This window comes from Callorhinus ursinus, unplaced genomic scaffold, assembly GCF_003265705.2.
Source record: "Callorhinus ursinus isolate GAN/ISIS: 27379988/994484 unplaced genomic scaffold, GSC_fseal_2.0 scaffold4, whole genome shotgun sequence".
NCBI lineage: Eukaryota > Metazoa > Chordata > Mammalia > Carnivora > Otariidae > Callorhinus > Callorhinus ursinus.
Window position 1 is genome coordinate 125,322,940 of NW_027397066.1, and position 14,360 is coordinate 125,337,299.

Consider the following 14,360-nt stretch of genomic DNA (forward strand, 5'->3'; position numbering starts at 1 on the left):
TCGGTGTTTTCTTTCCCCCTATAGGTGGGACAGGATAGCCAAAGTGGACTGAAATTGTGTATTTCTCTTCACCAAGTCAGTTAAGTTCTGAAAAAAACCCAGTAGGCTAGACTCTGGTTGACTAATTTCCCCTTAAGGTAGGCCTTCTTAAGAAGAGTGTGCTCTGGAAAATTTCAAAATGGTTCCCTTTCTCTGACATTTACTGTGGGAATATGGTCAAGCTCCTGGAAGTAAATATCACCATACTGTGGTGGTCTTATGACTGAGTCTTCCTGGAGTTTTTAACTCTCTGAATTGTTCACACTGAGCTTCTAGCTATTGTCAATGACAGTTCAATTTTCCTGCCTGGCACTGGTTCTCACATCAATTTCTTTTTTTTTTTTATTTTAATTCCAGTATAGTTAACATACAGTGTTACATTTGTTTCAGATGTACAATATAGTGATTCAACAATTCTCTACATTACTCAGTACTCATCGTGATAAGTGTACTCTTGATCCTTTTCACCTATTTCACCCATCCCCCCACCCACTTCCCCTCTGGTAACCACCAGTTTGTTCTCTAAATAGTTTGGTTTTGGTTTTTCTCTTTTTTCTTTATTTATTTGTTTTATTAAATTCCACGTATGAGTAAAATCATATGGTATTTTTCTTTCTTTGACTGACTTATTTACTTGGCATTTACTCTAAATCCAACCATGTTGTTGCAAATGGCATGATTCCATTCCTTTTTTATGGCTGAGTAATATTCCACAGTGTATATATACCACTTCTTCTTTATCCATTCATTTATCAATGGTCACTTGCATTGCTTCCATAATTTGGCTATTGTAAATAATGCTACAATAAGTATATGGATGCATATATATTTTTGAATTAGTGTTTTCATATTCTTTGGGTAAATACCCAGTAGTGTGATTACTGGATTGTAGGATAGTTCAATTTTTAATTTTCTGAGGCACCTCCATGTTGTTTTCCACAGCAGCTGCACCAGTTTGCATTCCCAACAATAGTGCATGAGAGTTCCTTTTTCTCCACATCCTTGCCAACACTTGTTTCCTCCCACACCCATTTCTACTCATGAGTCTCTGCTCTGGGAAGCTGCAACTCCCTGTATTTGTGTGACTGTCTCTTTAATCTTGGGGGCAGTTTTTTGCCCTGTGGCTTCTCTTCTCTTATCGACCCATGAAAAACTGTAAAATTTTTAGTCTGTTCAGCTTTTTTACTTATTGTTAAGATGGAGGGGAGAAAATCAAAACCTCAATAAGATACCACCTCACACCAGTCAGAATGGCTAAAATTAACAAGTCAGGAAACGACAGATGTTGGCGGGGATGTGGAGAAAGGGGAACCCTCCTACACTGTTGGTGGGAATGCAAGTTGGTGCAACCACTCTGGAAAACAGTATGGAGGTTCCTCAAACAGTTGAAAATAGAGCTACCATAGGATCCAGCAATTGCACTACTGGGTATTTACCACAAAGATACAAATGTAGGGATCCGAAGGGGTATGTGCACTCCGATGTTTATAGCAACAATGTCCACAATAGCCAAACTGTGGAAAGAGCCAAGATGTCCATTGACAGATGAATGGATAAAGAAGATGTGGTATATATACACAATGGAATATTATGCAGCCATCCAAAGGAATGAGATCTTGCCATTTGCAACGATGTGGATGGAACTGGAGGGTGTTATGCTGAGTGAAATAAGTCAATCAGAGAAAGACATGTATCATGTGACCTCACTGATATGAGGAATTCTTAATCTCAGGAAACAAGGTGAGGGTGGGTGGAGGGTGGGGGGGTGGGAGGAATGGGGTGGCTGGGTGATAGACATTGGGGAGGGTATGTGCTATGGCGAGTGCTGTGAATTATGCAAGACTGTTGAATCACAGATCTGTACCTCTGAAGCAAATAATGCAATATATGTTAAGAAAAAAAAAGGAAGATAGCAGGAGGGGAAAAATGAAGGGGGGGAAATCGGAGGGGGAGACCAACCATGAGAGACGATGGACTCTGAAAAACAAACTGAGGGTTCTAGAGGGGAGGCAGATGGGGGTATGGGTTAGCCTGGTGATGGGTATTAAAGAGGGCACGTTCTGCGTGGAGCACTGGGTGTTTTGCACAAACAATGAATCATGGAACACTACATCAAAAACTAATGATGTAATGTATGGTGATTAACATAACAATAAAAAAATTTTTTTAAAAGATGGAGTGGAGATTTCCAAGCTCCTTACATGTGGAACCAGAAACAAGAAGTCCTCATTTATTATTTTTTTAATCAAGACACTAGCTATAATCTCCATCCTAATCCTAAACAATATAAATTCATTAAATTTAATAGGAATATAATAGGAATATAATTGAATTAAATATGATAGGAATCAGGCTCTCTGAAAGCTAAGATATATATTAGGGAAATTGTTCTGTGAACAGAATTTCAACACTAACAAGCAACACATACATAATGGATTTCTATTTAGTCTGCTAGGTGTCCATTAGCTATTCTTATGTTAGCAATATGCAGTTTTCCTTTGGGGAGCTATTCCTCCTCCAATGGATAGAGCTTCTGTTCAACTCTCAGGCAAAGTTCTCTGTCCTCCCATGGCAGAGTGTTGGACTCATGATTCAAATTAAACCAATCAGGTGCTCTCTCCTTGGAATTTGAATTTAAAGCATAGAAACAAAAAAGTCTTAAAGTGATAACAGCTTATCTATCTCTCAAAGGCAAAAAGAGATTTTTCTTTTTTGATCTCTAAATCTCTGAAATAGCACTGTTTTTTGTTTTTTGTTTTGGGTTTTTGTTTTGTTTTAAGATTTTATTTATTTATTCATTTGAGAGAGAAAGAGCATGAGAGAGAGAGAGAGCATGAGCAGGGGGGAGGGGCAGAGGGAGGGAGAAGCAGACTCCCCACTGAGCAGAGAGCTGGATGTGGGGCTCGATCCCAGGACCCTAGGATCATGACCTGGGCAGAAGGCATATGCTTAACCAACTGAGCCACCCAGGCACCCTGAAGTAGCTCTGTTTTGAGTTCTGTGTGAAATCTGATTCTTTAGCTACTTTTCCTATATTTTTCTTTTAAATTTCCTTTTTGCTTTGGTTAACTAGAATGGGTTTTCTCTTGCTTATAAACACAGGATTCTAATAAATTAAATCAAATATACATCACTTCAAAATGCAAATAGCCACCGAATGTTGTATGGAAGTATTGAATCACCATATTGTACACCTGAAACTAATATTATACTGTATGTTAACTAACTGGAATTTAAATAAAACTTTTTAAAAATTTTTTTTAAATAAATTAAATGCAAATAGGTTTCAGCAATATAAAATAGATTTACCTGTGGAGTCTAGGGGTAATCGCATGTAAATTATATATAAAATTCCAATGGTTAAATCACTTCCAAATTTAAAATCAAACCAGAAATGATGGTATCACTTACACTTTTTTCTGTCCATCCATTCCTCTAGTTCTACAAAGTTTATAATTTGTCTTGTCCTCCAAAGACCAAGTCGATATTTAACACGATGGATCTGTCTACAATACATGTTTATAACTGCTCTCAAATTTGGTCCATGAGACAAAGCCTATAAAACAGAAATATAGACAGTAAAGCCCCATATTTACATATTTCTTCTATATATATTTAATCTGATTTTGCCCTTTCATTCCATCTATTTCACTCAGTTTCTTAAATTATGGATGTATTTATTAATGTTTATTGCATAGGTTGGCTAAACACATGCACTGTAGAATAAGGTAATCTCCTTGAAGTTCAGAGAGCCTCAGTATGAGAAGCTTTGTCATCAGATACCCATAATTTCCATAGCAGAGTTTTCAATGATGGATATTTTCATGGAAGCTTCCTAGGTTGGCATCTAGATTTCTATAATAGGTATGTAACCCACTTGGCCAGAAAAAAAAAAGTTTTATTAAGGCATTATTCTGTAATGGTGATTATTGCCTAAGCTATTCACTAGGGGTGCTCAAATCCTTATTTATTTTCTTTCTTTTGAAAATTGTCTTTTACTTATTTTTTACTGGACTTCACATGTTTTTTCAAGCTGATTTCTAAAACTCTGTTAAATTAATCCTTTTCAGCATATTTACAAACTTTATTTTATCAGTTTGCCTTTTAACTGACTATATTTATATATATATGTGTGTGTGTATATAGATATGTGTGTGTGTATATAGATTTTCTACATTCTATTACAATAGGCTTTAAAAATTAAAGTGTAAAAATTAATCTATTTCAAGTGTTTTTTCTTTTCTAAATAAACATTTCCATTTTATTTACCAATTCAATTATTTTTACATTTTACATTTACTAGCTCATTAATTTCTCTACTTATCATCATTAATTCCTTTTTAAAGGATTGTGTTCCTGTTCTTGACTTTTTAAAGACTTAATTCATCTATTTTCATTATTTTTTTAAGAATGTATTTAAGTCCATGAATTTTTCTCTGCGTCATCTTTCTTTTGATGTGCTTTGTGTACCATTTTACAAGTGAAAAAACTGAGGCAAAAAATCTTTAAATAACTTTCCCAGTTATTGGGTGGTTAGTTGCAGTAGCTAGTAAGTTAGCAAGTTGCAGAATTGGTTTTGAAACTAAAACAGGGACACTCCAGGGCACACACTTTTAATTATACATTATATTCCTCTTAATTTATTTAAATTTAGTGTTTTTCATTCATTCTATGAATTTTTTTATTATTATGTTATGTTAGTCACCATACATTACATCATTAGTTTTTGATGTAGTGTTCCATGATTCATTGTTTGCGTATAACACTCAGTGCTCCATGCAGTATGTGCCCTCTTTAATACCTATCACCAGGCTAATCCATCCCCCAACCCCTCCCCTCTAGAACCCTGTTTGTTTCTCAGAGTCCACAGTCTTTCATGGTTTGTCTCCCCCTGTGATTCCCCCCCCTTCATTCTTCCCTTCCTGCTATCTTCTTTTTTTTTTTTAACATATAATGTATTATTCGTTTCAGAGGTACAGGTCTGTGATTCAACAGTCTTGCACAATTCACAGTGCTCACCATAGCACATACCCTCCCCAATGTCTATCACCCAGCCACCCCATCCCTCCCACCCCCCACCACTCTAGCAACCCTCAGTTTGTTTCCTGAGATTAAGAATTCCTCATCTCAGTGAGGTCATATGATACATGTCTTTCTCTGATTGACTTATTTCGCTCAGTATAATACCCTCCAGTTCCATCCACATTGTTGCAAATGGCAAGATTTCATTCCTTTTGATGGCTGCATAATATCCCATTATATGAATATACCACTTCTTCTTTATCCATTCATCTGTCGATAGACATCTTCACTCTTTCCATAGTTTGGCTATTGTGGACATTGCTGCTATAAACATCGGGGTGCACATACCCCTTCAGATCCCTACATTTGTATCTTTGGGGTAAATACCCTGTAGTGCAATTGCTGGGTCGTATGGTAGCTCTATTTTCAACTTTTTGAAGAAACTCCATACTGTTTTCCAGAGTGGCTGCACCAGCTTACATTCCCACCAACAGCGTAAGAGCCCCTTTCTCCACATCCCCGCCAACATCTGTCGTTTCCTGACTTGTTAAGTTTAGCCATTCTGACTGGTATGAGGTGGTATCTCATTGAGGTTTTGACTTGGATTTCCCTGATGCTGAGCGATGCTGAGCACTTTTTCATGTGTCTGTTGGCCATTTGGATGTCTTCTTTGGAAAAATGTCTGTTCATGTCTTCTGTCCATTTCTTGATTGGATCATTGTTCTTTGGGTGTTGAGTTTAATAAGTTCTTTATAGATTTTGGATACTAGCCCTTTATCTGATATGTCATCTGCAAATACCTTCTCCCATTCTGTCGGTTGTCTTTTGGTTTTGTTGACTGTTTCTTTTGCTGTGCAAAAGCTTTTTATCTTGATGAAGTCCCAATAGTTCATTTTTGCCCTTGCTTCCCGTGCCTTTGGTGATGTTTCTAGGAAGAAGTTGCTGCGGCTGAGGTTGAAGAGGTTGCTGCCTGTGTTCTCCTTTAGGATGTTGATGGATTCCTGTCTCACATTTAGGTCTTTCAACCATTTTGAGTCTATTTTTGTGTGTGGTGTAAGGAAATGGTCCAGTTTCATTCTTCTGCATGTGGCTGTCCAATATTCCCAACACCATTTGTTTGTTTTGATTTCTTTCCTAATACATTTCCTTCAACATTTAATAACATTTCTCAATGTTTGTTTTTAATCTGCCTTCTAGTCAATAGGCTCTTGTCGCTTTTAGAAAAAATAATGAATTGGTCACACTGGTAACACTGGTAGATCATTCCCTAACATATGAATTTTAGTGGGAGGCAGAACAAACCTCCCACAATTTGAAGCCACACATCAGATACTAATGACCCAAGTTTCCTCTGTTGAAGCTGTGTTCATTATCTAAATCAGCACCAGACTTTTTAATTGAAACTAGTAATGCTTTGAAGACAAACAGTGGTAAATCTATTTGTGTGGTACAGTAACTGTGGTAGCAATATCCATTTTTCAAGGGCAGCACTCGTGGAGGCAGGAATACCCAGGATTCAGTATCTGCATTAGACTCTTTCTATGTAGGATGTGGTTGGAGGCCTGAGAGCTATCTAGCCTTCATCATACTTTCACATTTCAGAACTTAGTTCTCCAGACCTCTGCCCAATATTCTACTCAATATCTTTCTGCTTAAATCTCTTAGTAGGTTTCTTTTACTTATAATTAAGAATCGAGCAATGTTCTCACTGTGCCCTTAGAACAAGAGTCAAAAGGGCCCTGGTTGGAGTGCCTTTCTGAAATGGATGATGACATTTGCTAAGAGAACAGGGCATTAGGCAGCCATCAAACTCAGCTGCAGTGTCTTTCCCTTCAAATTTAATAAATCCTCTTTTGGGAACACAGCCTGTCTTGTGAGGGCCTCCTTCTCAGATCTGAGGCTTTCAGAAGGTTATCTAGGTTTTCATGTTTAAGAAGTTGAGCAGGAGAAAACTATAAGGGTCCATCTGCATGGTTCTTCCGACAGCGTGCCTCTCTGCTAGTCTTCTTCATGGAAATATGCCTCCATTATGGTGCTATGTACATCTACGTATGTAAATCTTTCATCATATTTCTAAACATTTCTGAGGACAGAATTAGAAAAATGTACAAACTGATGTTTACAAAAACAGTATTGGAATATAAAAGACTCACTGCAAATTAGTAATTATAATTTTCCAATCCATGTTGATTTAAAGGGTAAATGTATCATACTTAGTACACATCAATGTTTAAAAATGTTTCTAGTATGCATTTTTAGCCTGCCTTTTGTTTGATATGGTCATGTCTTGTTTCAAAAAAGTAATGAATGGATTCCTTGTTTGGAGAATTCCACTACCTTATGACACTTAGTGGGGCTTAATTTCTTTATTACAAGGTAGAGTGCTCTCTTTTCCTATTTATTTGCCATTTATGCTTCTTCTACAGTAAAGTACTAGTTCATGTCTTCTACCTATTTCTTCTCTTATTATTGTAGTGTGTTTCTTATCAGTTTATAATAGATCTTTACATGTTGAGTTTTTTTTTTTTAACACTGGGGCAATATCAAATGTTTTACTACAGTTTGACTTTTTAACTTTTTAAAAATGATGTTTAGACATATAAGCAGATAACTTGCCCACATATATTAATTGAGTCTAACCTTGTCTAAACACTTACATATGACATTATCCAAAAGGGTCTTCAAACTGATAAGAAAAGATACTACACTTGATCTTAGCCAAATGGCCAAGAAGCTATCCAAAAAGGGTCTTTATACAAAAAACCTTATTAAAGCAGGAAAAGGTTTTTAAACCTAAAACTGGGTTTCTAAAACCTAGTTTAGGCTTTTAAACCTAAACTAAAACCCAATGAAATAAGGATTGAATATTCTGAATTGTTATCTTACACACACATACATAAACATACTTAACAAGTACACAAGCCTCACTTCCCCACCCACTAAAGAATTAGTGAAGCCCTTAGACACACACATGTGGCTAAAGCAAATGTTTCTCTCCTGGGTTGGGTTCTTCTCTCTTCAGGCCTCTTTTCTGTGTCAGCTGCCACTCACTTTGATCTTGGTCAGAATGATTATAATATACCTGAAGCACATGCTTAATTTTTCTACCTCTAATTGCTTAGTATAAAGACTGTGAGTACACATTCTTGGTCAGCAGTATCACGGAATCTTGTCTTACTCCCATGCATCTCTGCAAATTTAAGTAGCATTCAAACTCACCTTCTAAATGCTCACTCTCAGCAAATGACCTTGCTCCCTACTTCACCAAGGGGAAAGCATTAGATTATTGTTATTTCAACTTCCTATCACCAAATCTAAACACTTAGCAACATCCTTTGGTCCTACAACAGAGAAATAGTTCTCTCTTACCTAAGGCTAATCAAGGTCATCCATGAACTAACTGTTGTAAAGACAGGATTAGCCTTAGGTGTCTTATAAACACACTCCCTCCAATATTCTTAACCTTCTAATATGGATTATTCTCATCTCTCTTATATCATCAACCTTCCCCTCTTATTCATTTTTGCAATAAACATTTAAATGTACTTTTCCATTGTAAACTATCCTGCCCTAAAGCCCACAGTGTCTCATATTTATCTATTCTAGATGTTTTCACTTCTTTGCTTTCCACACATCACTCCACTGAAACTTGTCAAGGTCATCCATGAACTAACTGTTGTAAAGACAGAAAATTCTGTCTTAACTTCATTCCTAGCAGCATTGGAGATTACTGACTCCACCTTCTTTCTTAATACAATACTCCCATGGCTCCAGTTAGTATCACTAATAATGATCTCAAATCTACAGACAGGGGCAGAGTATAGGAAGCCATCCTTGGTCAGGGAGCCGAATCAAAATATTTAGGAAAAATTTTTTCAAATTTCACATCCTCTGATCCAAATATGCTATTATACATCTTCCATCATGTTGAAAATTTTATTTATTTTAACTTGTATACTTAATTTACATAACTTAGTTAATTAATTAGGAACGTAATATGTAGCAGGAATTATTCTAGACTTTGTGAATAGATTAATGAACAGAAAAGGCAAAATTCTTGTCTCAGGGAGTTACATTGTAATGGAAGGAACAATAATCCAATAAACAAATATCTATATGTTGGGTGGCAGTAAATGGTCTGAAGTCTTTTAAACAGAATAGGGAGTGACCAGACTGGATATAACTTTTTATAAGGTAGTATTGAGCAGGCTTTTTTATAATTAACAATGAGCACAGACCTGAATGAAGAGAGCCATCCTGTCACCTGAGTAAAGAGCTTTCTCAGAGGTAACGTGAGAATCACTGCTAAATGGGGCTACTTTCATGAGTGGGAAGATTTTATTGTCTTCCTCAAGTATGTTAAGGTAGAAAAGAATTTAAGATGAAGAAGATTGATGAAGTCTAAATGTTTCCTTATAGCCCAATCTTCCTTCTGAGTTTTAGACCCATACATTCAGCTGCCTCCCAGACATCTCAAAGATTTACCATGGGTAGTTCACAGTCAGTGTTGAAAACTGGACTCTATCTCTTTTTCTTTCCTCTCCTCTCCTACTGGCTCTTCCTCTTAAATTCTGTATTTCACAACCACCCACCAGGTTGCCCAAGACAAAATGCGCAAAAACTGAGAAACTGTTCTTGAACTCCTCCCTCTCCCTTATCTTCAAATCCATTCAAACCCAATGTCCTACGTCTGCTCCATTTCTCCAGCCCTAACCCATGCCACCATTATCACACACCAAATTATTGAAAAAGCATACTAGTTGTCCTCCCTCTAATTCTCTCACCTTCTTCCCCCAATTTATTGCCCAGAGTCAGTAATTTTTCTAAAAGGCAAATCTATTAATGTCACTGATCTGCTTTAAAGTCATCCATTCCCATATACTAAGTAAAAGCATAAACTCCTTAGCATGGCTTTTAGGAACATGCTGAATCAGACTGCTATCTCAGCTTCCTCTACTGCCACTATCCTCCCAACCAACTCTCAGCCCCTCAATGTTCTAGCTCACCTACGGTCACTGATTGTCTTTCACTGTGCCTACAACTCTCTCAGCCTACCGGTCTACCTGACAGAATATAACTACCCCTCATTTTCTGGATCTCAACGTATTGGCACTATCCAACACCCACACCAGACACCGCCTTTTGGATTAAATGGTCGAAGTTCTCCAATAGTACCTAAGACTTCTTTTAGTTATCTGCATGCCTCTTCAGATTATATGCTCTATGAGATCACACACCAGGCAAGAAACTGGATCCAATACATAGTAACTGTTATCAAAAAAATTTTTAACTTTTCTGTTCAATGTCAACTGTACCATGGGGACCATGGATGGGCTTCAGGATTTTCTTAGATAATGAGAGGAAATCCATACTTTATCAAATTTTCAAAGGATTCTGTGACCAAAATGTTAAAGACCACTGGCCTATGCATGGGATACTGTTATGGTAACCTAAAACTCAGATTTTTCCAGAACTATTCCAAGTATATTTATTCAACAAATATTTATTCAAAAAAATTTTGAACACTTTCTTATTGGAACCATGAGCTATTCAAATGCCCTAGAGTTTCAGTATTTGGGGCAAATATCAAATGAATATATCAATTTAAGACTGAAATTTAAAAATTTAAATTGTGAATATTCAGAGAAAAATATTGAAATTAAGTAAAATCTTAGAGGCATCACATTGAGAAAAAAATATTGTTTTTGAACCTTTACTGGGGTTTTTTAGATCACTATTACTTATTCCAAAACACATACAAATGAACAACACAGAGTTTTTAAAAGGAAAAGGACACTTCAAATGGTGGAAATAAATGATGCTTATAGTTAAACGCAGCGATCTCTGTGGTACCCTTACGACTGATATGATAGTTCAGTATTGCTCCATTATTTCGAAATAAACCCAAACGGGAGTATTTCACAGGAAATGATGGAAATTGTACAGTCTCTTGAGGTAATTCAAAGTGACATTCTAGTAGACACTGTCCACAACTACAAGCTCTGAAGTGGCAGCCAAACAATATGACTATGGGAGTTTTCTAGCAGAGGGATTGCCATGGTGCTGACAATTATCCAGTGATTTGCCATGCAGCCTCTAGAGCAGAAAATCTATCAAGAATTCCCCCAACAACAACTTTGCACATAGGCACAGTCCTGGAACCTGACAATGTATGCATTACAGGCCTGCTGAACTAGCTGTCCAACAACACGTAAGACAACATTAACCATACAAACAGAGCAGCCATCAACATACAAAGTCCCATACCAGTGATAGAATAAAAAGGAAATCAATGATCATAACAAATTTTATAACCAAATCAAAGTCAACAATCTAGTTTATATTGGCTCCAACTCTTTAAACGTGCATCCCATTCTTTTCATTTCAAATTCTACCTCTACATAGAAATTCAACATTTTCCTTGTCAGTATCTCCTTTTCACCATGATCTTGGACCCATTCTTGCTCTTTAAGTTTACTAGGCTCATTTTTCTCCCAGAGGTGATGGATGACTCTTCAATAGCAGAAAATGCCATAATTAAATTAAATCATAATATAAATGCATAATCATATATATGTGTATACATATGATATATAATATATATTCTCTATTATATACTTACATATATACATCCAGGATGCAAAAATTCTCACCAAAATACTAGCCAATAGGATCCAACCGTACATTAAAAGGATTATTCACCATGACCAAGTGGGATTTATTCCTGGGCTGCAAGGTTGGTTCAACAACCACAAATCAATCAATGTGATACCATACATTAATAAAAGAAAAAACAAGAACCATAGGATCCTCTCAATAGATGCAGAAAAAGCATGTGACAAAGTACAGCATCTTTCTTGATAAAAACTCTTCAGAGTATAGGGATAGAGGGTACAAACCTCAATATCAGAAAAGCCATCTTTGAAAAACCCACAGCGAATATCATTCTCAATGGGGAAAAGCTGAGAGCTTTCCCCCTAAGGTCAGGAACATGGCAGGGATGTCCACTATCACCACTGCTATTCAACATAGTAGTAGAAGTCCTAGCCACAGCAATCAGACAACAAAAAGAAATCAAAGCTTCTAAATCAGCAAAGAAGAAGTCAAAACTCTCACCCTTTGCAGATGATATGATACTTTATGTGGAAAACCCAAAAGACTCCACCCCAAAACTGCTAGAACTCATACAGGAATCCAGTAAAGTGGCAGGATATAAAATCAATGCACAGAAATCAGTGGCATTCCTATACACCAACAACAAGACAGAAGAAAGAGAAATTAAGGAGTCGATCCCATTTACAATTGCACCCAAAACCATAAGATACCTAGGAATAAATCTAACCAAAGAGGCAAAGGATCTGTACTCAGAAAACTATAAAATACTCATGAAAGAAATTGAGGAAGACACAAAGAGATGGAAAAAACGTTCCATGCTCATGGATTGGAAGAACCAATATTGTGGAGATGTCAATGCTACCTAGAGCAATCTACACATTCAATGCAATCCCTATCAAAATACCATCCACTTTTTTCAAAGAAATGGAACAAATAATCCTAAAATTTGTATGGAACCAGAAAAGACCCCAAATAGCCAGAGGAATGTGGAAAAAGAAAAGCAAAGCTGGCGGCATCACAATTCCAGACTTCCAGCTCTATTCCAAAGCTGTCATCATCAAGACAGTATGGTACTGGCACAAAAACAGACACATAGATCAATGGAACAGAATCGAGAGCCCAGAAATGGACCCTCAACTCTATGGTCAACTCATCTTTGACAAAGCAGGAAAGAATGTCCAATGGAACAAAGACAGTCTCTTCAACAAATGGTGTTGGGAAAATTGGACAGCCACATGCAGAAGAATGAAACTGAACCATTTCCTTACACCACACACAAAAACAGACTCCAAATGGTTGAAAGACCTAAATGTGAGACAGGAGTCCATCAACATCCTAAAGGAGAACACAGGCAGCAACCTTTTCAACCTCGGCCGCAGCAACTTCTTCCTAGAAACATCGCCAAAGGCAAGGAACGCTAGGGCAAAAATGAACTATTGGGACTTCATCAAGATAAAAAGCTTTTGCACAGCAAAAGAAACAGTCAACAAAACCAAAAGAGAACCGACACAATGGGAGAAGATATTTGCAGATGACATATCAGATAAAGGGCTAGTATCTAAAATCTATAAAGAACTTCTTAAACTCAACACCCAAAGAACAAATGATCCAATCAAGAAATGGGCAGAAGACACGAACAGACATTTTTCCAAAGAAGACATCCAAACGGCCAACAGACACATGGGAAAGTGTTCAACATCGCTCGGCATCAGGGAAATAAAAATGAAAACCTCAATGAGATACCACCTCACACCAGTCAGAATGGCTAAACTTAACAAGTCAGGAAATGACAGATGTTGGCGGGGATGTGGAGAAAGGGGAGCCCTCCTACACTGTTGGTGGGAATGCAAGCTGGTGCAGCCACTCTGGAAAACAGTATGGAGGTTCCTCAAAAAGTTGAATATAGAGCTACCATACGATCCAGCAATTGCACTACTGGGTATTTACCCCAAAGATACAAACGTAGGGATCTGAAGGGGTATGTGCACCCCGATGTTTATAGCAGCAATGTCCACAATAGCCAAACTCTGGAAAGAGCGAAGATGTCCATCATCTATTCCATCTAGTGGAATATAATACAGCCATCAAAATGAATGAAATCTTGCCATTTGTAACGACGTGGATGGAACTGGAGGGTATTATGCTGAGCGAAATAAGTCAATCGGAGAAAGACATGTATCATATAACCTCACTGATATGATGAATTCTTAATCTCAGGAAACAAACTGAGGGTTGCTAGAGTGGTGGGGGGTGGGAGGGATGGGGTGGCTGCGTGATAGACATTGGGGAGGGCATGTGCTATGGTGGGCATTGTGAATTGTGTAAGACTTTGAATCATAGACCTGTACCCCTGAAATAAATAATACATTGTATGTTAAAAAAAAAAAAAAGAAGAAGAAGAAGATGATAGCAGGAAGGGAAAAATGAAGGGGGGAAATTGGAGGGGGAGACGAACCATGAGAGACTATGGACTCTGAGAAACAAACTGAGTGGGGGGATGGGTTAGCCTGGTGATGGGTATTAAAGAGGGCATGTTCTGCATGGAGCACTGGGTGTTATACTGAAACAATGAATCATGGAACACTACAACAAAAACTAATGATATAATGTATGGTGATTAACATAAAATAATAAAAAAAAATTTTTTAAAAAGAAGCGATGTGGTGGTATAAATTTGAAGATAT

At 37.2% G+C, this 14,360-nt stretch overlaps 1 protein-coding gene and 1 pseudogene across 3 annotated transcripts in view; both read right to left on the reverse strand.

Annotated features, from left to right (window-relative positions):
- IQCM (IQ motif containing M) overlaps positions 1-14,360 on the reverse strand; it is a 434,938-nt gene that overhangs the window by 177,597 nt on the left and 242,981 nt on the right. For all 3 annotated transcript variants that reach the window (XM_073892341.1, XM_073892342.1, XM_073892339.1), the window contains one exon: positions 3,451-3,595. In XM_073892341.1, the coding sequence (XP_073748442.1) occupies positions 3,451-3,595 (145 nt within the window). The remainder of the gene's footprint in view (positions 1-3,450; positions 3,596-14,360) is intronic.
- LOC112826261 (U2 spliceosomal RNA) lies at positions 7,690-7,799 on the reverse strand (annotated as a pseudogene).